Raw genomic sequence first — 22,564 nt, 5'->3', positions numbered from 1 at the left:
AGCAGGTGCTTTATAGATTATGGCAAAAACCTTTGATTGCATAGGCCACAAAAAGTTATGGAACACTCTGAAAGATATGGGAATGCCACTACATTTGATAGTCCTGATGAGAAATCTGTGTTTAGGACAAGAGGCCACTGTTATAAAAAAGAATATGGAGAAATAGAATGATTCCCAATTGGCAAAGGGGTCAAACAAAGCTGCATTTTATCTCCTTATTTGTTCAACTTGTACACCGAAAATATAACAGGAAGAGCAGTTTTTGACCTAGAAGTAGGAGGAGTGAAAATAGGAGGAAGGAATATCAACAATCGAAGCTATGTGGATGACACCTTACTACTAGCAGAAAACACCATAGCCTTGGAAAAATTAGTAAGGAATGTCAAGGAAGAATGTGCAAAGGCAAGTTTACTGCTGAACATAAAGAAAACAAAAATAATGGTCATGAAGAATATACAGAAATTTAACCTAGATAGTAAGGAAATCAAATTACTTAAAGATTTCATGTAGTTTGATCAGAACGGGAGGCTGCAGTCAAGAAATAAGTCTAGGAATGGGAAGAGCAGCTATGAAAGAACTTAACAAACTTCTAAAGTATAAATACATACAACTGAGCACCAAAGTTACAATCATGCAAGCCATTGTATTTCCTATCACCATGTACAGATGCAAAAACTGGACAGTGAAGAAAGTGGATAAGAAAAAAATAAACTCATCTGAGATGTGATGCTGGAGAAGAATATTGAGGATATATTTGACAGCCAAAAAGACAAACAAATTAATCCTAGAAAAGATCACGGCGGATCTTTCCCTGGAAGCCAAGATGATCAAACAGGCTATCGTATTTTGGCCACACATGAGAAGACAAGACTCATTAGAATCATACAAAAGAAGGTAGAAGGCAGCAGAAAAAGAGGAGGACCACACACGAGATTGCTAAATTCAATCAGAGAGGTCATGGGTCTGATTCTGCAGGACCTAAGCAGAGCAGTTGAGGACATGGGGTCTTGGAGATGTCTCATTCACAGCGTTGCCAGGAGTTGGAGTCAGATCAAAGGCATTTAACAACAACAACAACATAGACTCCTTTCACATGTACTGTTGTCAAGCTAGCTGTCACCTCTCCTATATCTGTGCTTTTTATTTTTTTTCTGCCTAAATTGAACATTTCTCCTTATTGGAATTCATTTTGTTAGTTTTGTTCCAGCTCTCTAGTCTTTTAAGGTCATTTTGAATTTTGATTCTGTCCTCTGAGGTATTAGCTACCTAATTTACTATCATCTGCAGATTTCATAAGCATGCTCCCTACTCATCATCCAAGTCATTGATAAAGATATTGAATGGGCCCAGGACAAAACCTTGCGGCAAACTACTAGTCACTTTTCTCCAGGATGAAGAACCATTGGTTAGCACCCTTTGGGTTTGGCTGGTCAACCAATTACAAATCCACCTAACACTAGCATTGTCTAGCCCACATTCTACTAGCTTTTTTGGAAGAATATCATGAGGGACCTTATGAAAGGCTGTACTGAAATCAAGATACACTGCATCCATAGCATTCCCTTTGTCTACCGAGTTTGTAACACTATTAAAAAAAGAAGAGAGATAAGATTAATCTGGCATGACTAACAGTTTTGTTTCTGAGAAATCAATGTTGACTTTTAGTGATCATGCCATTCCTTTCTAAGTGCTTACAGATTGTCTATTATATACTCTTATTTTCTGATACTGATGTCAGGTGGTAATTATTTAGATCCTCATTTCTCCCCTTTTTGATGATGGGGGCAACATTTGCCCTCCTTCAGTCTGCTGGGACTTCTCTTGTTGTTCAGGAATTCTCAATTATTATTGTCAGTGGTACTGAAATTACTTCTGTTCTTTTAATACGTCTGGTCATTTGGTCTTGGAGGCTTGAAATCATTTAGAGTAACCAGGTATTCTTGTACACCTATTCTGTGCTTCATTTCCACTATTGAGGAGAGGTCTCCTGTTACACAAAAGTGCCCCAATCCATCCATCCTGCTTCTCACAGTGACCATCCAGATCCTTCTGGGAAACATGACACCAGAGGCAATTGCCTCTTCCACTGTTGCTCTTCCTTCAGTAGTGCTCATTCTGTTTCTCCACCTCAAGAGTCCACTTAGCTGCTGAAAGCTTGCCCTCAACTGCTGAAAGCAGACATCTTCTTCATAATTTTCTCTAATCCCCTTCTAGATTATCATCTATATATTTTGTCAGTAAATTCCACGAGTTAATTCTGCCTCATGTGAAGAAATGCTTACTTTCTGGTTTTTCCTAAATCTACTGCCATTCTGGTTTTGCCAGCTGGCAAAAGTTACTTTTTGGACTACAGTTTCCAGAACTACACAGCCAATGTTGCCTGTGGATTCTTGAAATTGTAGCAAAAAAGGCTTCCTCCCCTCAGTCTGGCACAGAGACCTCTTTTACACATTCTCCATGGCAGCTAAGCCTCTGCCATGTAGATTCAATCCTGCCCTCCTCAAAGAATAAGGATTTCTCAGGGGTAGCATGCTATCCCTAGAAATTTGTTTTGTTTCTTAAAGAGACATTACAACCTTTTCTGTTTGACAGGTAATTTGATGGCTTGGTGGGTGGATGCATTTATGTATCTGCTTTAGTCTATTGTTTATACTTGGTATTTGCTAATAAGCTTATTATCCTGTTAGCTGTGGTGAATTTCCTTCTAGAGTTGGGAAAGCAAATCGCAAAGTATACTATAAATGATTGAGTCAAAAAATAAGAAATACATACCTCTAGGTAACAGTTTCTATGGGTTGTCTTCCCTAAGGCACATTCCTTTATACTCCAGGTGGGCAACTGCAGAAAGCTAGGGGGCTGCATTAGTCCCTTAGGAGAGCTTGGAGGGCTGCACCTGCTAAGAAAACATAATAGATTTTAGCCTCTAAATGTCTCTATGGGTAATGGGGACATTTTCCACCATATTTTGGGTTTCAAAACAGGCATCTCCTGGGCATAAATTGGCCAAGCACCTCCCACCCCAAGCACGCACGCACGCATGCACGCACGCACACACACACACACACAATGTGGTAGAAATGCCCCCTGTGCCCCCATAGTGGACATTTTGGAACATTTGGGCAAAAAACAACAGCAAAAAACAAACACAACCTTATTTGAAAATTTTTGCAAAAATTGCTTTTGACCTCGGGGGGGGGGGTGTGTCCAAGGGGCCTCCACACATAGTAGAAATGCCCTTCATGGACCCTAGAGTGCATGTGAGAGAATTCTGGAGGAAAAAAAAGAGTCTTTTTGATTTTTCTGCAGCCCTTGGTTTGCATTTTGCCCACACCTGCTTTAGACAAAAGTCAAAAAACCTCAGCAGTCTTTTACTCATATGGTAACCACTATAAGATTACTTCTAAAGACTATAGCAACTCATGAACAGAGTTGTGGGTGAGAGGTGTATTCTAAGAAGATGGGAAAGGCTCACAACACACCCAGTCCACAAATAGCTCTTTTCTAGTAGGATGTTCCAGAGCCATGTTCACCTGCCCTGTTTATGAATTTAATAGAATTATAGTAGTCCTGAAATTATGCTTCTTAGCTGGGATACAAACTGGAGTATCCATGACTTTATAAAACAACTAAACTATCCTCAAAACTCTTGAGTATATTTACTTATTTATTTTAAACTCTTCTTTAATCTCTCTCTCTCCCTCAAAAAAAAGACAATAGCGGTTGATAACGATAGCATGGATAAATCAAGTGCTTTTGAATGTTTGAAACAGATTAGTTTAACAGGAAGACAACTTTTAAAAGTGGGTGAAACAAATCAATAAATAGGGGAAATTTCAGAGTAAGTTCTCTTGCAATGTCAAACTCATAGATTATTCCTAGTCCTGTGGGGGCAGGAAAAGCCAACTTTTTCTAGGAGCCATTTTATTCTTCAGAACCCAGAAACATAATTTCATGATTAGGCTCCACAATGAGGCTGGTACCTCATAGCAGTTATGGATCATGTCTTGATCAAGCAAGGCTTCTGTGCCATAAAATGGGTCTCTATGGTGGGTTACAAACCGGCGCTGCTGTTTGTTCCGCGAGGGAGCTGCAGCAGCCAGACCGCGTGACTCCCTTGCGGAGCAAAAAAGAAGCTCCAAAATGGAGCTTCTTCCTGCGGCGCGGTTATGACGCCGCGAGGCGCCAATGGCACACTCACGACGTCATAAGCGCTGCGCGATGTGTGGACGCACAGCATCTGCTACGTCAATATGGCAGCCCCCATGTGGAAGGGGCGCCGCCATATTGTACATATTGACTACATATTAGGGTTAGGGGTGTGTGGAAGCACCGCCCCTTCCTAACCCTAATATGTATTCAATACGTATTTTTTGGCGGTTTGTAACCCGCCTATATTTTGATCTTTGAACATAGTTTTGTCAACAAGTAGGCAGTATGTTTTAAAAAAGAAGATTGACCTATAACTAATTTTTAGTTTCAGCTAGAGTAATTCCATTGACTCAACTGCTGAATGGTAAACCAATGTTTAGATATATTGCACTGGTTCAGTGAGCCTACTCTAGTTGGGATAAGCAATACGATGTTAAAATTTGATAGGGCCAGTAGCCCCCTAGCCCCAATAAAACTGCACACCCTCCAACATTTTACATATGAAAATTGGGACATGTGTGACCAAACAACATCAGACTGTGGTCATGATGGCAAAAGTTATTAATGAGGAAGAAGACACAAGCTAGAAGAGACTGCAGCAGTTTGCTTTTGCTTAACCATACTGGGAAGGGCAAGATTCTACTCCCTCTTCTCCCTCCCTGCTGAGCTTATTGAGTGCAAAGTACTTTTGGACTTCAAATTTAGTTTGCAGCAACTGGTATAAGCTGGAGATGAAAAGGAAAGTGGAAGGAGGAGAGAGAAACTGGCACATTTTAAAAGCAACTGAAAAAGAGAAATGACCAAAGACTAATTGGGGCTGTCACTGCTAAATTGGGACAGTTGGAAGGTATGAAACTGCTTCATGAGCCCTGTTTGATTTGCAGGCCACCAGCTTCTCTTTCCTTCTCTGAGTGTACGTGTACACACTGAGCATTTTAGATTGTTAAAAAGACTTTCAAATTGATTTTACTTTTATATTTTTGCTAGCCTTCTTCTAGTGTCAGTAGTGCAGTATCCCATCTCGATATAATGCTAGTGGCACTGATAATTATTATTCACATGTTGGTAGTCTGTTTAAGGAGCAAAATTGATAATACACAAAAACACACAAAAGTCATTAGACTGTATGGAAGCTGATGTTTGGAATCTTTAGGAAATGGCCAGCTTCAGTCAAGAGAAGGTTTTATTAGAATGCACTGTATTGTTTGGTAAAAAGGAAAGATGGGTCTACTACTAATTAGTTTTTTTTTCTTTGTTAAACATTTCTGGCTTGTACATTGTAAGATCACAGAACATGCAATTAAAACAATATAAACAGTTTAGAACAATTCCAGATAATAACAACAGAATAATCTATCTACAGTGCTATATAAATAAAGCATAATATTAAATTAAATAGGATAAAAGCATATTAAATAAATCACCAGGTTGAAACACTAAAGAAGGGTGAAACAGTGAAAACTGTGTAACATGTACACTTAAAAAAGTAATAAGATTTAAAAAGTAATAAGATTAAGGAACCCTGGTGGCACAGTGGTTAAATGCCAGTACTGCAACCACAAGGTTGTGAGTTGAATCCCAGGCAGGCTCCAAGATCCACTCAACCTTGCATCCTTTCGTAGGTCAGTAAATTGAGTACCCAGCTTCTTGGGGGCAATTGACTTACACATTATAAACTGCTTGGGGAGTGCTAGTTTGCTGAAAAGCGGTATAGAAATGTACTTGCTATTTCTGTTCCTATAAAATTAGACCCCAAAGACTGTAATAAAAAGCCATGTTTTTAACTTGGTGCATAAAAGAGGCAAATGTTGCTGTCAACTGGACCTTAAAAAGAACATTCTGTAAATGGAGCACCACAGCAGAGAAGACCCTTTCCCATGCCCCTGCGTGATGTGCCATTCCCACTTGTGGAACACAGAGCAGAGCCTTGCCAGCATATCTTAATTCTTTGGCAAGTGCATATGGGAAGAACTACCAATGGAGTCACCAGGGGGTGTGACCTGCACTGGATGACACCTCAGAAGAGGGGTGAGCATTCTCCCCTTTACAGAATGCTGTGGTTTCAGAAATTCTTAAGAAATAAATAAAAAGTGGCATCACTGATGCTAAGAACTCTGTATCAACCCCCCCCCCCCCCCCCACTATTGCTGTCATTATTTTATTTTTCAAATAAGAAAATGGGTACACCACTACAGCAATGGTAATAGGATATTGTAACTATAGGAAAGTGTTCACAAGGTGCTGTAGCTTTCATCCTGCATTTTCCTTGCAACTGGTACAATATTTGGGGATTGTATTTTGTAATTTTTAATTGTTGCTTTCCATTCTGGGAATTGAGTTATATATGTTCCGAAAGAAATGACAATCCTGTTTTCCTGCTTTCTTTCCACACTTTTCTCTTGCCCCCACCCTCTAGGTACTGACCAATTTATTTGAAAAATGCATTTTGACTGGCGTGCAATATCAAATACTGTTTTGTATTGGTCTGGTTGTGTGCCCAAACTTCAATCACTAGTATTTAAAGAGGTCAGAAAGTGAGAGAGAGAGGACTAGAGTGCTGTGATGGAGGTGCCTGTGATGCCTACTACTAGTTATAGTGTTAGAGTCCATATCATACTACAGACAGCATTTTCAGTACATCCACTGACACTTGGTCTACCCTTGCCATTTTACATGTTTTCTAGAACATCCAAAAGGGCCACCACAATGACTCAGCAGAGAAGATGCTAGGGAGAAAGGCTTGGGGAGGAGATATCTAGAAATGCCACCATTACTGTGGCTATTTTCTGTTTGCCTCATTGTAAAAAAAAAGGGGGGGTAGGCTGGTGTACATACATCTAGAAACAACTAATGCGTAATGTCTTCTCTACTCTATTACCATTGTAGCAAGTATGGCAAATGTGTGGCCCTCCATATGTTGCTGGACTGAAGCTTTCATAATCCCCCAACATTGACTGTGCCAGCCACAGGTGCTGAATGTTGCGGCCCAACACCATCTGGAGGGCTGCAGATTTTCCAGGACTATTATAAAGCATTGTGCTGCTTAAAGCCCCACTGCGTATAATGGGGGCTTATTTCTAGGCAGGTAGATACAGGATTGCAGTCCAGATCTCTCTCCATGCCAGTTATGCCTGAGTGTTAAGTTATTTATTGTGGTGGCCTCATTGCCAGATTTGTAGTGGCACAGAAAAGATTTTCTTTATAGCCAAAGGAAGCTTCTGCCCATGGAGTGCTGGTTTGCCATATGGAGCCAGAGCACACTGATTCAGCATTAGCTGAAGTGAGCTCTGAATCCAGACCACTGGAATTAACTGACATTTTTATTCTGGTATAAGAGAGGCAAGTCCTATTTTAACAAGTGAAGTGTCAATTTGGCTGCTTACGCAGACGTGTCAGCATAATGCTCATCACAGCATATGAACTTTGCTGTCCTCTGTCTCATGCCTAAGTGCACAGGGGTGCGCACCTGTATGTTTAAACTCCCATGACTTTATCCTTGCACATTCCCATTCTTTCATGCGTACGATGACTTCTGCATAGGCATCTGCACTTGTCCTACATAAATATTCCATACCATTTCCTCCAAGCAGTCTTATAGCTATTTTGTTGCACTGGAACTCTAGCATTCTCCTCTCCCTCCTCCCCAGTTTTGCTGGTTGCCAATTTTGCTATACGCATACTGGTGTAAAGCAGAAGAAGCCCATCCTGACCTGATTTTTATACCAAACAAGGCACCTTGGGGGGGGGGGAGGGGGATGTTTCCATGTTCTTGCTTTTCAATAGACAGATCTGAGCTTGCTCCAGAGAACTGAGATCCATCTAATCTGCCAGGGTGTGGGCTGCTAAGAGATGTCATTTGTATGCAGCTTTCCTTACCCCATCAAGCTCTCTCTCTCTCTCTCTCTCTCTCTCTCTCTGTGTGTGTGTGTGTGTGTGTGTGTGTGCGCGCACGCGTCTCTTTCTCTCCCTGTAGAAACCCAACTGGGTTTGGTTGGGCTGTAGCCCCTGCTATTGGTTCTAGGCCATCATGTGCCAAGCCTGGCTGAAGCTTTGGGATGCTCTGTGCTTGCATTAAATCGATCCACTGCTGCACATTAGAGCTCAACCTGCCAGTGAATCAGACCTTTTCTTTCTTTCTTTTTTTTCATTTCTCTCCCTGCCTGCCTGCCTCCCTCCCTAACACCAGTCTTATTTTAGCCTACCCAAGAGGAGGAGGAAGAGGAGGAGGAGGAGGAGGAATACAGGGCAAGAAAAAATACTAGACATTGCCGCAACCAGGGAACCCTTATGAGTAGATGGTGGATGGCAACTACTTCTCTTGTTTCTTTCATTTTTTGGATTTTACAGGATTTCTTTGCTGCATTCAACTCCAAGATGAGGCAAAACTGACACACAGGCATTCTCTCTCTCTCTCTTTCACACACACATACACACACAAGCAAACACTCATACACGCAATCGCATCAGGGAAAAAAAGACAGAAAGACCACTGGACAGCAAGAGGGGGAAACATCCTACAGCTTCTGCAGCTTAACCTGATCTCCCTCCAGACCTTGGACAGTGCTGAAGACGGCAGGATGAAGCGACAGTGAAAACAGACCTTGGGAGGGGGGATTTTGTTTTGATTTTAGGGTGGTTTTGTGTGTGTGTGGAGGGGAGTCTTTGTGGGTTATTTTCTCTGCCTTTGTTGGGGGGGGGGTAAATTTCTCATTGCTTTTTTCTCCTCACCAGTGCAGTATTTTATTTCTTTATTTGTCAAATGGGGGAGTATGTCCTGATTTCATAAATCTTACAGATTTTTTTTAAAATACCCGCCCCCCCTTGGGACTGCAAACATTTGCCAAGCTGCCCAGCACACAGGAAGCTTACATTTTCTTCACCAGATTGCTTTGCAAATACCTAGACAGAGAGCTTCATTTTGATGGCGTCTTTTTCCCCCTTTTTAATTCAATTTGTTTCCCTTCTGGCTTTGAGACGAGAGGCAGGAGCAAGGAATTGGTGCATTCAATTTCTTTAATTGCATTTTTTTTCTCCCTTGATGGGGAGGAGGTGCTGTCTTCAGTCTGTTTAACTGTCATTTCTCCCCCAGTGGCAATGCATTTTTCATTATTTTTTTCTTTAGAAAATGAAATATTTTTAATGGATGGTGCATTGAATCTTTTTCATTGCAATTAGTTTTAAGGGAAATTTGGTGCATTGGTCTTTTCTTTTCTTTTCTTTTTTTTTTTGCCCCCTAACTGCAACCCACAATTTTGGGGGGATTTTTTCTTCTTCTTCTTGTGGGGGTCAATTTCCCCCCTCACATTTGCAGCCTTAGAGGGTGGGGGGCTTTCTTCTTCACTTCCACCTTGCAAGGGGAGGTGAGAGTGACCATGTCCAGGATCTCTGCTGCTTTTCCCAGCCGTGCTCCAGCCTGAGTGCCCCCTCCCTCTGCTGCAAGCTCCCCTCGCAGCATCCTACAGCAGCCGATGGGATGTGATGAGCTCCTTCTCCTCCTCCTCCTCCTCCTCCTCCTTCTTCTTCTCTCCGGCAGCATCCTCAGCAGCATAACCCCCGGCCCTTTGCTCTTTGCAGGATGGCTCGGTTTGGCGATGAGGTGCCAGCCCGCTATGGGGCAGGAGGTTCAGGGGGAGCTGGCTCAGGAGCGGCAGGTGGCGGAGGTGGCCGGGGTGCTGGGGGTGTCCGACAAGGTGGGCCCCCGGGGGCCCAGAGGATATACAAACAGTCAATGGCCCAACGAGCCCGCACCATGGCCCTCTACAACCCCATTCCTGTACGGCAGAACTGCCTGACTGTCAACCGCTCCCTCTTCCTCTTCAGCGAGGACAACGTGGTGAGGAAATACGCCAAAAAGATCACCGAATGGCCATATCCTTTTTGTGGTGTGTGTTTGTGTATATTGCGTGTGTATGGGTTTGGTGTCTCATCCCAGTACCAGCACTTAGGCCGCGGCAGTAAGAGCTTAAACCTGAGAAAGGACAATGCCCAAGCCTGTGTCCTACTTTAGTTCCTGCATGCCTGGTCCAACCTGCTCCTGCATAATGTCCAAACCCCCTACCCATGGACCCCACCCTAGGCACCACTGCTCACTATCTCTGTGCCATTTGTTGATTTAGCACATCTGTTTCAGTTCTGCATGTGTTTCCCACCTAGCCATCTTATCTCTGCCTGGACACATTTTACATCAAACCATGAGTCAATGACATGGATGCAGCAACACCTGGCACTACCTGGCTCTGTGATTGATTGCATCCCTGCTCTGAACCATGGAGCATAATGCCTTATTGATGTACCCCAATCCTCCCCTTTTGCTACATGTATTCCAGCTTGTCTTACCACACTTGATTTTTTTGCCTTTTTCTACATGCATATCTTCCCTATGCAGAGGTTAGCAGCCTCTCACTAATCCAAATATCTTCTGCTGGCTCTGTACTTTTCTCCCCCCCCCCCCCCACTGCATCCCCTGCTTTATCCATTAGGGACCTGTCTCTCCAGCCAGCTTTCTTTCATCCATGCAAGGGGTGGAGAGGGGGGCAGGGAGGAGGCCATGGCAGGACTGATAGCATCAGTTTTCATTTCCTGTAGCTCAGGGTTTTGGAGACAGTCTTTGTTAGCCAAGCTCTCATTTCCCCTCCTTCAGACACAGGCTCACAGGCCTTGGATCTTCATGTTCTTTCTGGACACTCATCAAGCCATTAGCCTCATTCCCAGAGGTAAAAGGGAAAGCTTCTCCCACTCCATCCCCAGCACTGTCCCTAGCTAGTTGCACAGAGGGGCCTTATTAACCAGAAATTGTCAAGTCGTATTGGCTCGGTGACCAACTCATCCTGGTATCTAGAACATATATGATGAAGAGGGAGCAGCCTAATGGAGGCCCCAGGAGTGGAGTACAGCCTTTAGTGAAGGAGAAATCAAGAGGAGGGGAGAGAGGAATGTGAGCCTGATTTTGAAATATTCCCCACAGAGTAAATTAATATTGTCTCCACCTCTCTCACACACACTTACAGTGATATTTGGCCCAGTTAGATGATGTCCCTCTTCACTTGTAGGCTTGTAATCCTAGATCAGATGAGTCTGAAAACTTAGGAACCCTGATGTGTCTAGATATCACAGTATTTTGAGAGCAGCATGATGGGAATAGGTGTATATGTGTTTGTGTGAAATTACAAGTTTAGTTGTCCTGCTTGGTTTTATATGGGTGGGTGGGTGAGGTGTGGGTTCTTCTCAGAGCTGCTGGTTTCCTCTGCTGGTGGAAAAAAAAAGAATGTAAGGTCTGCATCCATCACTTCAACTTGGTATGTAATCTTCTTGCTTTCTGTTGTAATTGTGAGTATTTCTAGCTTGTGTTATGTAAAGAAATCACAAATGACTGGATATAAAACTATGTTACCATTTTGGGTGATGTAGATTATAAAATCCTCTCAGATGATGATACAAGTTCTAAGTGTCTACTGAGATTCAGAATACGGTTTGGAAGCAAAATGTCTTCTTCTGTCCAGAAAAAGTAATTGCTGTTCTGAAATGTGCTGAAATCTTCATCTTCAAGTGCAGGGCTTTGAAATGTGGGGCCCTGACTGCAGTGAAACACTGTATTCTGGAATGGGGACGCTGAGCATGTGCATGGGAAAACCTTTCTAAAGTGAATTGTGTTGGCTACAGCTAGCTTTGAAAGAGAATAGATCTTAATGTTTGTGCAGTTATTGACAGTTTAAGGGAGGAAATGTACATTTTGTTTATATGATGGTTAAGTTAGAACAAGTCACTTGAAAACTACATGTTAATGCAAATCGGTCAGATTATACTGCTGGTTCTTTCCCTGTCATACGAAAGAGACTTGCAAATGCCTTTTTTATATTAAAAAATTGCAAATGGTCAAGCTAGCTGTTCACCCTTAGAAAGATAGATTACTGAGCATGTGCACTGCAGATCTTTGATGCTAATAAAAGATGGGGGAAAATGTAGGGTGGATGGGTGGAGACAGATGTGTGATAGAGAAAAGATCTTTTAAATTCCTTTCCATACACTTCAGCTGATTATAGATCCTGAGAAGTTGCTGAGGAATAAAGTCAATGTCAAGGGATATTGTTTATCATAGATTTGCCAAGTTCCTTTTTTCTTGAGGAGAATAATGCAATAAAATTGGGGGGTTGATAGAGATGAGAGCCAGTTTGATTCTGTGGATACCTTGTGATACCAAACAGACAATCTCAGCTCAGTCACAGCTGTACTCATTTATTTTAACTAAAATACCATGTTTTTATGCTCTGATTTTCATCTGGAAAATGGAAGTAATAGCAAGCAGTTCCATAGGAGGAGATTGTTGTTAGGATAAATAAGTTAAGAATCGTAATGGCATTCTTACAATACAGATAGACAATAAACAGTGGCTACAATTTTTGAGCCTTGTGGGCATGGGACAGACCAGAGCTCCACAAGCACACACAGCTTTCCTGCCATACTACCATAGCCTTTGGTGAAGCTGCGTATCCTGCCTACACACACAAGGCTGTCTAATCAAATCATAAAATATCCAGGGGTAGCCATGTTGGCCATATAGCAAATCCAATAACATCAGAAATCCACCAAACAGTGATACCTTTATTGAGACAACCAAAATGCACAATATACATGTTGCAAGCTTTCAATAACATCAAAAATCCACCAAACAGTGATACCTTTATTGAACCAACCAAAATGCACAATATACATGTTGCAAGCTTTCAAAGCTGCACTGGCTTCTTCTTCAGGCAAGATGTTAAAAAACATACACGAGAAAAAAATTGAAGATGTTAATCATCTTTCGTTCCCCCCCCCCCCCCCCGCCATAAAGTTTTTAACACCTTGCCTGATGAAGAAGCCACTGGAGCTTCAAAAGCCTACAACATGTATGTTATGCATTTTGGCTGGCCCAATAAAAATATCACTGTTTGGTGGATTATCAGATCATAGCCATTGTTAATAGAAACCACAGCTACCATCTATAGTACATCTGATAGCCCAGCATTCCCAAAATTCTTTCTCTTCGTTCCTTCCCTGCTTCTCAGTGTTCGGTCGTTCTTTCCCAGAAATCCACCACACTCTGGCATTGGAGCTGTTAATATGGGCCCAAACTAACACACACACACACACACACTTTCATGAAGCAAAAGAAATGTGTGAAGAAGCTTCCATTTAAGTAATCACATGGTGTTTGGAGTAATTCATTTTCCTGCCATCTCTGCATCCTTTCTTGGTTGATAGATTTCTGACAAAACGTGGGGGGCAAAGCTGTGCTGATGAATGGGTACAGTTACCTAGCTAAGAAATAACTCAGTTCTAAATGACTTATTTTAAGTCTCTGGACCACACTAAATGGGCTACAAACTGAGACACAGAGTGGGAAGAGGGAAATCCTATTTCTCTCTCCAGAAGCAGGGCTTACCAGAGATATGTAGTCTCCCAATAAGAATGGCAGCAGTTCTGCCATTGCGGTGTTTCGGGGGGGGGGGGGCATAACCACTTGTACACTGCTTGGCTCCTTCTGGTGCATAGCAATATCCCGAATCCCCATCTTCTTGAAAGCAGATCCAGGATTGCAAAGCAGCACCCATCATGTTTGACAGTCTGCTTCCCCATTTCTTGGGTTTGTTTGCAATATAGGATAATTTATTATTTGACTTGCATATTTTATAGCTCAGTTTGCAAAATAATTCTCAAAGCAGCTTACCCAAAATAAAATGTAGTCACAATAAAAACATACTAAATATATTCAAATGTAATACAACAAAGCAGCTTGAAATGCTACCAAAAACAACAACAACCCAACCCTGCAGAAATCAATCATAAAATGCCCTTCTAAGAGGAAAGATTCTGAAAAGCCATTCAAACTGTGAAAGGGGGTTTAGCATATCTCTCCAGGCCCTTGTTTTATGTTTTCTGCTTATTGTCTCTGGACAGGGAGAAATGTATTGTATGTGTGTGGGCAAGAGAGAGAGAGAGAGAATGAGAATAGTGGGGCAGAAACAGAGGAAAGAGCACTAAGTATACTTTATCTGTGGCCTCATCTAATCTAGAATAATAGAAGCATAGAGTTGGAAGGGGTCCCATGGGCCACCAACTCCAGCCCCCTGCTCAATGCGGGATCTCCACCTAAAGCATCCCCAGCAGGTAGCTGTCCAGCCTCTCTTTTTCTTATATATAGATATATATATTTTTTTATTTTTCCACAGAGCATACAACAACAGACCATATACAAAGTGTATACCAATATGACCCCCCCAAAACACTACCCAAAACACTACTCCCCCAAATACCTACAATCTAAAATTGACACCCTCCCTCCAAGCTGAATATGAATTCCTTCATTTTCACTTGATATACATTTACACTTCTGCCTAATAAACTAAGCTAAATACAGCTCAGTATTCAAATCCCACAAGCATATTTATCCCCTCATTTTTTTAGAAATGAGATAAATGGTTCCTAATCATTCAAAAAGTTGCCCTGAGTTTTTTCTTTCAGCAAGACAGACAACTTGTCCATTCCAGCCATTTTTACGGGCTTATATATCCATTCATTCTTAGATGGAATCTCTGAATTCTTCCAGTTTTTCACATCTAGCTACCAAAATCATGTAGTGAAAGTTTTTATCATTCAAATTTTTAACCTGCTCATTTGGCAATCCCAGTAAAAACAACTCTGGTACTAATTTAATTTTAAACACCTCTAGCATCAGTAACTGTATCTGTTTCCAAATTTTTTAAGCATTATTGCAAAAGCATCACATGTGATAAAAAGATCCTTCATGTGTGTCACACTTCCAATAAACATTCTTTATCCCTTTATATATTTTGGATACCTTACTGGGGTCAGACACCACCTGTACACCAGCCTCTTTTTGAAGATGTCCAGAGAAGGTGACTCCACTAGTTCTCTAATTGGTCCCATTGCCAAACTGCTCTTACTATCAAGATGTTCCTTCCAATATTCAATCAAAATATACTTGCATCTAACTTCAGACTATTATTTATTTATTTATTTATTTATTTAGGTATTTATATCCCACCCTTCAGCCCTATTGGTTCTCTAATTAGACCTGGTCCTACCCTCTAGGGCAGCAAAGACTAAATCTGCTCCTACTGTCTGGGACAGCACTTGAGGTATTTAAATAGTACAATCATGTCACCCCTCAGTCTTCCCTTCACTAAACTCCTTCAACCTTTCCTCACATGTTTTGTTCTCCGTACTTTTTATCATCTTTGTTGCCTTTCTCTGAACCTGCCCCTATATCCTTCTTTAAACATGGTGCCCAGAGATGAACACAGGACTCCAAATAAGGCCTGACCAGCACAGAATATACCAGAATTATTACTTTCCTTGACTTGGAAATTATGCTTCTAATAATGGAGGCTAATATAGCATTCACCTTCTTTGCTGCAGCCTCACAGTACTGGCTCATGTTCAACTTATGATCAGCAATAATTCCAAAGTCTTTTTTGCATGTAGCATTGCTGAGCCATGTATCCCCCAGCCTATATGTGTGCATTTGGTTTTTGTGGCCTAAATGTAGAATTTTGCATTTGTATCTACTGATTTTCTCATTTATCTAGGTCCTTTCAAATTCTGTTTCTATCTTCCAGTGTGTTAGCCACCCCCCCACCCCCCACCCCCCACTTTGAAGTAACAGGATGGAGCCTGGTTTGAAAAAATCAGGCTTGGCTCCAACCTTTGCCTTTTGTTGTTAGTGGTGTGTATCTTCAAGTCATTTCGAACTTATAGGGCCCGAACAGAGAGGCCAAAATAAAGCTGCTTCAGGTCACTTTGGAGGTATGCTGTTTAAATGATGCATACATCCTAAGAGGCTGGAAGCTGCGCCAAAGCCACACTCCAGTCCTAAGGATTGGAGCACAGCTTTGGCACAGCTTCTGGCCTCTTACGATGCGTGTGTCATTTAAACAGCATACTTCTAAAGAAATGTGAAGCAGCTTTATTTTGGCCTGTCTGTTCAGGCCCCTAAGGCAAGCCTATCATAGGGTTTTCTTGGTAAGTTTCTTCAGAGGGGGTTTGCCAAGCTCACCCAGTGGGTTTACATAGCCAAGCTGGGATTTGAACCCAGGTCTCCCAGTATCCTCCTAGTCCTGTGCTCTGGCCTTTAAAGATGGTAAAGGGCCTTGTTAATGGATGATCGAAAGTTGATGGAGAGATAGGGGAGAAGGTACATTAAAGATGAATGAACAAAGAACTAGAAGTCGCTGTTTTGCCTCAAGCTTCCACAGTGGTCTCTAGCAAATTACTAATAATTGGCATGTGAATTTTAAGCTTTATGTTCAGACCATAATGTGTTTAAATTGGGTGATCTAATGTAAGAATTTTTTCTTACAGAACAGTATATAAGCAGCATGTATAGACAGATAGATAAACAAGCAGGTAGGCTGGTAATGGTGGGGTGAGGCGACAGAGGCTGAGTAATGACTGAAGGGCAGTAACATATATGGTCAGGTAAGATGGATACACTGGTTTGTTAAAGAGTTGAGACTGTATCTGTGTTTTTTACACATTTTGTATGAGGTATAGCAGAGTGATTGGATTTGTTGTTAAACCATCTGGAGATCCAAAAGTTTCCCTAACTCTGATATGATATGATTTGGGGTTCTCTCAAAATGTTCTACTCAAGTTTAGAAAACTTGCATATGAATTTCCAGGTGTAAGTGGAATTAGCAATTGGATGGAAAAGAATATTTATTTCTCCTATGTGTTTTAAACTGAGACATTCTCATTCATAGAGGATAAAAAGGAAGAAAGGAATGTTTCGTGCTTTATTAGAAGCTGAAGCAAAGTAGAGCAAATCTGTGGCTTTTGGTAGCTTCCCTTCTTCTAGGAAGCCAGAGATTGCTTCATTTCTGGGGACGTGGCAGCCTGAATGGATATTTCATCTCCCCAGCAACCACCTGTGTCATTTGTGTGATCTTACATTGTGTAAAAATGCATGATCCAATCATTTTGCAAGATGAGTTAGGTGGCTTTGGGAAAAGCCACAATGGGCCAAAAATGAGAGCCCTGTCAAGGTTCCTCTTTGACCTCCTCTAAAGAGGATGGAGGAGTTATATCCTGTGGTAATCATTGGCAGGTGGAGGGAGATGCTCTGATGTTCTTAAGAGAGAAAGTGTGAATGGAGGATTTGTGAATGACACATGCTTCTCATCTCCTCTTTCTAGGAGGTAGATGTATCTCGTAGGGGAAGCGACATATACTCCCCACATTATCCCCTGTGTGTGTGGGGGGGGGGGGGGAGTTGATAAATGCATAAATGTCCATTTCCCTAAAAAGGATTAATACATCTACACACATCCATGTATAAGATTAAGGAAAACAAAGTGTAAGTCATTCTCATTTCCTCTTATACATCCTCTGTAGAACCCAGTATTTCATGTATCCTGTATGTTTGGGAAACATAGTACACTTCAGCTAAACAGTGGACCAAAAATGGACTAAATCTACAGCGCTATATATATATATAATAAACTGGAGATTGTAGAAGGTTCTCGGGCTTTGATTTATAAGGGACAGGTTAAAAACAAATCAGAATTTGTGTGTAGTGCACCAGGCTTAAGAACAATGGAAATAAATGGCAAATCCTGGGTCATTCCAAGTGGCAAATTGAGTCATGTATCTGGTTTGGAAAAACTGAATCAGTTCTTTATGCTGCTATTAGCACTTTATCCCCCCCCCCCCCCCCGAATGCAGTTTATGTAACAGTATTAAAATGAGGTTGTAAGTGTAGTATTGAACTGACATTAAATACACTCAGTGGATACAATACACTACTGTTAAATGGATGCACATTGGCAAAAACATAACGTGGTAGCTACCTGTTTTATTGGTGGATATGACTTATGGTGAAGTCATATTGATGATAGTCGGTGAAGTTTGATCTGATTTTGCTCTTTTGCCCTTCTGACTTTTGTTCCAATAGTTGTACTGTTTTGATCATACTATTATGATTATCTTGACCCATTTCAAACTGGTTTCAGGGCGGGCTACGGAGTTGAGACTGCCATGGTCGCCTTAGTCGATGACCTCCGTCTGGCCACCGAAAGAGGAGATATAACTCTGTTGGTGCTCTTGGACATCTCAGCGGCCTTCGATACCATCGATCATGGTATCCTTCTGGAGCGCCTGGGAGAATTGGGTATCGGGGGCACTGCGCTCCAGTGGTTCCGGTCCTATCTCTCGGGAAGGTTCCAGATGGTGAGGCTGGGGGACAGCTGCTCTCGGAAAAGAGAGCTTACATCGGGCGTCCCTCAAGGCGTCATTCTGTCCCCCATGCTATTTAATATTTACATGAAGCCGCTGGGAGAGATCATCCGGAGCCATGGAGCTCGGTGTTATCAGTACACTGATGTCACCCAGATCTATCTCTCCATGTCTCTGATTGACACAGTGACTAAGGATGGCATCTCTCCTCTGGACGCCTGCCTGGGGTCAGTAATGGGTTGGATGAGAAAAAACAAACTCAGATTGAATCCAGAGAAAACAGAGGTACTCATAATAGGTTCGCCTGGCCCAGGCAGGGAAATTTGTCATCCTGTCTTGATCGGATTAAACTTCCCCTGAAGGACAAAGTACGTAGTTTGGGAGTACTCCTGGATCCATCCCTATGTTTATCATCTCAAATAGATGCGATGGCCAGGAGTGCCTGGTATCAGCTTCGGCTGATATGCCAGCTGCGTCCCTGTCTGGACCGGGGGGACCTAGAAAAAGTAGTACATGCACTGGTAACCTCTCATTTGGATTTCTGCAATGCGCTCTACATGGGGCTACCTTTGTATCAGGTTCGGAAACTTCAACTGATCCAAAATGCAGCAGCCAGGCTAATTACGGGCACAACGAGATTTGATCATATAACACCTATTTTAAAATCTCTAAACTGGCTGCCAATTCGTTTCTGTTCCCAGTACAAAGTGTTGGTTATTACCTTTAAAGCCCTAAATGGCTTGGGCCCAGGTTACTTGAGGGAACGCCTCTCCCTGCATAATCCTCCCCGCACACTCAGAATTTCTGGAAAACTCTTTCTTAACCAACCTAAGGTGAGGTTGGCGTCCACTCAACAAAGGGCCTTTTCGGCCATGGCGCCCTCTCTATGGAATGCCTTACCTGAAGGGATCCATCTTAGTGGATCACTGGAAGCCTTTAAGAAGGCTTTAAAAACTCATCTCTTCCTTCAAGCCTTCCCTCCTAATTCCGTTTACGAATATATTCCCCTATTGATGTATAGTATTTATGATTTTTGATTTTAACAATGTCATTGGATGTTTTAAAATTTTGCTTGCATTTAATCTATTTTAATTATCTACTTTTAAGATGTGGTTTTTACTGTTCTTATTGTCTGTTTTTAACAATTTCTGTACACCGCTTTGATCGTTGGAAAAGCGGTTAATAAATGAACAATTTATTAATCTATTATTATTATTATTATTATTATTATTATTATTATTATCTCAGTATTTATATTTTTTATTTTATTTTATACTGGTCAATGATTGAATAAACTATTGATTGATTGACTTAGGGTGTGAATTGTTTTTGTAGTGTGGTTATAAAAACAGTGTATGTTATGGCCCAAGGTTAGTAAATAGCATTTGAAAATATTGATGTGCTTTCTGCATTGTGGCCCGCCCACTCACTACCCATTCAGTGTAATGGAATGTTTACCAAATCAGATCCTGCAAAACTACTGAAATGTAAGGTTTCAGCTTCTAGAGTAATATAACCCTCTGCATGTAAATGTAAAAGGAAGAATATCTGATTACCTTAAATCTTCAGGCTAAGGGCTGCTGCTGGTGGTGAGAGCACAACATCAACCTTGGCCAGAATTTTGTCAGCTCCATAGCAGTGATGCTGGAGGGTGGTCATGGGCGATCTTTAGAAACTCTGTCATGAAAGATTGTTTTCCTTCTTTGGAATCAACTGCCATCAATTGACATCACTGGTGTTAGTGGCTCGCTAATTAATTGTTTCTGTTTATTTCTTCTAGAAGATAGAACTCCTCTGCTGCTTAATGTTTCGTATTGATATTGTTACCTTTGCGTGTCTGGTATGAAAGAGGTGTATTGAATCATTTGTTCACTGGCACTTACCTTTGCTTCTGGAGCCCCTTCTGGCCTCTTCTGTTGCAGATTACTTGGTTAATTTCATCAGTCAGTTTTACCCTGCCTCCTCAGTCATATTTCATTATAGAGGGGAAGAGAAGCTTTCTGTCCTGTTATGGCAGCAAGTGGGGGCTCAGGAGGAACTGTGCTCTCTCCTTTCTAGCTCCACTACAGAGGCACATCAGAAAGTTGGTCTTCTCTGGGCCCCTGTCTGCCTCCCACCTTCATACAGTAAGGAGTGGCAGTCTTTCATATCTGCTTTGACTCATTTCGAAGTTTCCAGGCATGATCTGTCACTTGCTGTGAATGTTGCAGGTCGTTCTTGGCTGGGTCTCTTTATAGTACTGTAGTCTGCATAATTAAAAGTTTGACCAGAGATCAGAATCTGAGAGAGTGCACATTTGGCAGTTTTGGTCTTTTAAGCTACTGCAGTCGAAAGAGAGGATGGAATTGCTGCAGGGTAGGATGAGATTTAGAAGACAGAACCCTTTAACTCAGCCCATAGACTCTTAAGCATCTACAGAACCCGCTTTTTTCACTTGAATCTAACGTCTCTTGCCTGCACTTAGTAGCTATGACATGTTGGTCCAGCTCAGTGGGGAGGGTATATGTGGAGTGATTTTTTAAACAGTGCAGGGTGGACTGAGCTTCTTTGTGTCTTAGGCTAGTCACAGAGAGGTTAAAATCAGCAGCTGTAAAACTATGTGGGTTTTATTCTAGAGTTAAAGGAGCTGCTGTTGAAGGCTGATATCAGCAAACCAAGTGAGATCAGACTGAGGTGATATTTTGTTTCTCAGTAGTATTTCAATTGATAATGCCACCCCCCCCCACCCCCACCCCGAAAAGCATGTCTAGTACACTGAATTAAAAGAAAATACAGGCCAGTGAGAATTTGGGGGATATGAAGGTGATTCTAGGTGTGTTTTTTTTTAATGTTCTCCTATCACTAGCCTCTCTTTTTTCCAGCAAGGTTGTACAGTGGAATGGTCAGAGTGGGAGCGGCAGGGTGAGAAGAGTGATCAACTTAATTTAATGCCTTTCCTGCAATAAGCTGCTTCTTCTGCAGCAAGGTTGGAAGTGTGGCTCACCAGCTGTTTTGGATGGAGATGCCCATAGTCCCTTGCCAGAAGCCACATTGGCTGATGGAAATTGTTGATTAAAACATTGGATAGGCCAGATGTTCTCAGCCTATGTTTTTCAGGAGTCTTGGAACTTTTCATGTGAGGGATCCCCCTCCATGAGCCTGTTGTTTCCAAAGGCTGAGAATTTCTGTCACGGTACCTTCGCTTTCAACATTATCAAAGAAGCACTGCAAGCCAAACACAAAGTCAGTTCCTCACGGTAGCACTTTTAGGGATGGTGTATCTTATCATAGGTGGAGGTGTATGTGTTCCCCCTTGAGTGCTAACAACAGGTACACCTGGCCAAATGCTGCAGCCTAGTCTCTACTTTCCAGTAAAGATCTTCCTTCAATTATGTCTGAAGCCCCTCAGAAGGAGGCCCTGTACAAAAGTCTGCAATAGTGGAATCCAAAGCAATATTCAGGATGCATCTACACAGCAGAAAAAATGCAGTTTGACACCATGTTCCACAGGGTGCTATACTGTCCCCAATGTTATTTAACATCTATATGAAGCCGCTGGGTGAGATTATTCAGAGTTATGGAGCTGGGTGTTATCAGTACGCTCATGACACCCAAATCTTTTTCTCCGTGTCTCGTTTGTCGGCCTTGAATTCTAATGGCATTTTCTCTCTGAATGAATGTCTCCGGGCAGTAATGGGCTGAATGAGGAAAAACAGATTGAAACTGAATCCAGACAAGATGGTAGCGGCCCCGAAACCAAGAATTGGGTTGCAACCTCCAGTCCTGGATGGGGTCACACTCTCCTCTTGTGACTGTGTTCGCAGTCTGGGGGTGCTCCTTGACTTGTCGCTCCTGATGACAAATCAGGTAAATGCGACAGTTAGGAGCGCCTGTTATCAGCTTCGGCTGATACGCCAACTGCACCCTTTTCTGGAAGTAAGGGATCTTGACACTGTTGTACACTTGCTGGTAACATGTCTAGATTTCTGTAATGCGCTTTACATGAGGCTACCCTTGTGCTTGATTTGGAAACTGCAATCAGTGCAGAACATGACGGCCAGAGTAGTGTCAGGAACATCAAGGAGGGACCATATTACTCCGGTATTAAAGTCCCTCCACTGGCTGCCTATTAGTTTCTGGGCCCAGTACAAGGTGTTGGTTATCACCTTTAAAGCCATAAATAGCTTGGGTCCAAACTATCTCA

General features: G+C 42.0%; 1 protein-coding gene across 8 annotated transcripts in view; it reads left to right on the top strand.

The window, feature by feature from the left end:
- Positions 1 to 22,564, top strand: part of CACNA1A (calcium voltage-gated channel subunit alpha1 A) — a 446,503-nt gene that overhangs the window by 98,114 nt on the left and 325,825 nt on the right. For 7 of the 8 annotated variants that reach the window (XM_089532659.1, XM_089532648.1, XM_089532678.1 and 4 more), the window contains exon 3: positions 9,724 to 10,017. In XM_089532659.1, coding sequence (XP_089388785.1) covers positions 9,724 to 10,017 — 294 coding nt within the window. Of the gene's footprint in view, positions 1 to 9,397; positions 10,018 to 22,564 lie in introns of those variants that run through there. The other variant, XM_089532688.1, reaches the window with a different exon arrangement.

This window comes from Sceloporus occidentalis, unplaced genomic scaffold (assembly GCF_023333645.1).
Source record: "Sceloporus occidentalis isolate IW3139 unplaced genomic scaffold, rSceOcc1.0.p SCAF_1, whole genome shotgun sequence".
Classification (NCBI taxonomy): domain Eukaryota; kingdom Metazoa; phylum Chordata; class Lepidosauria; order Squamata; family Phrynosomatidae; genus Sceloporus; species Sceloporus occidentalis.
This window is presented reverse-complemented; position numbering and strand designations above follow the sequence as displayed.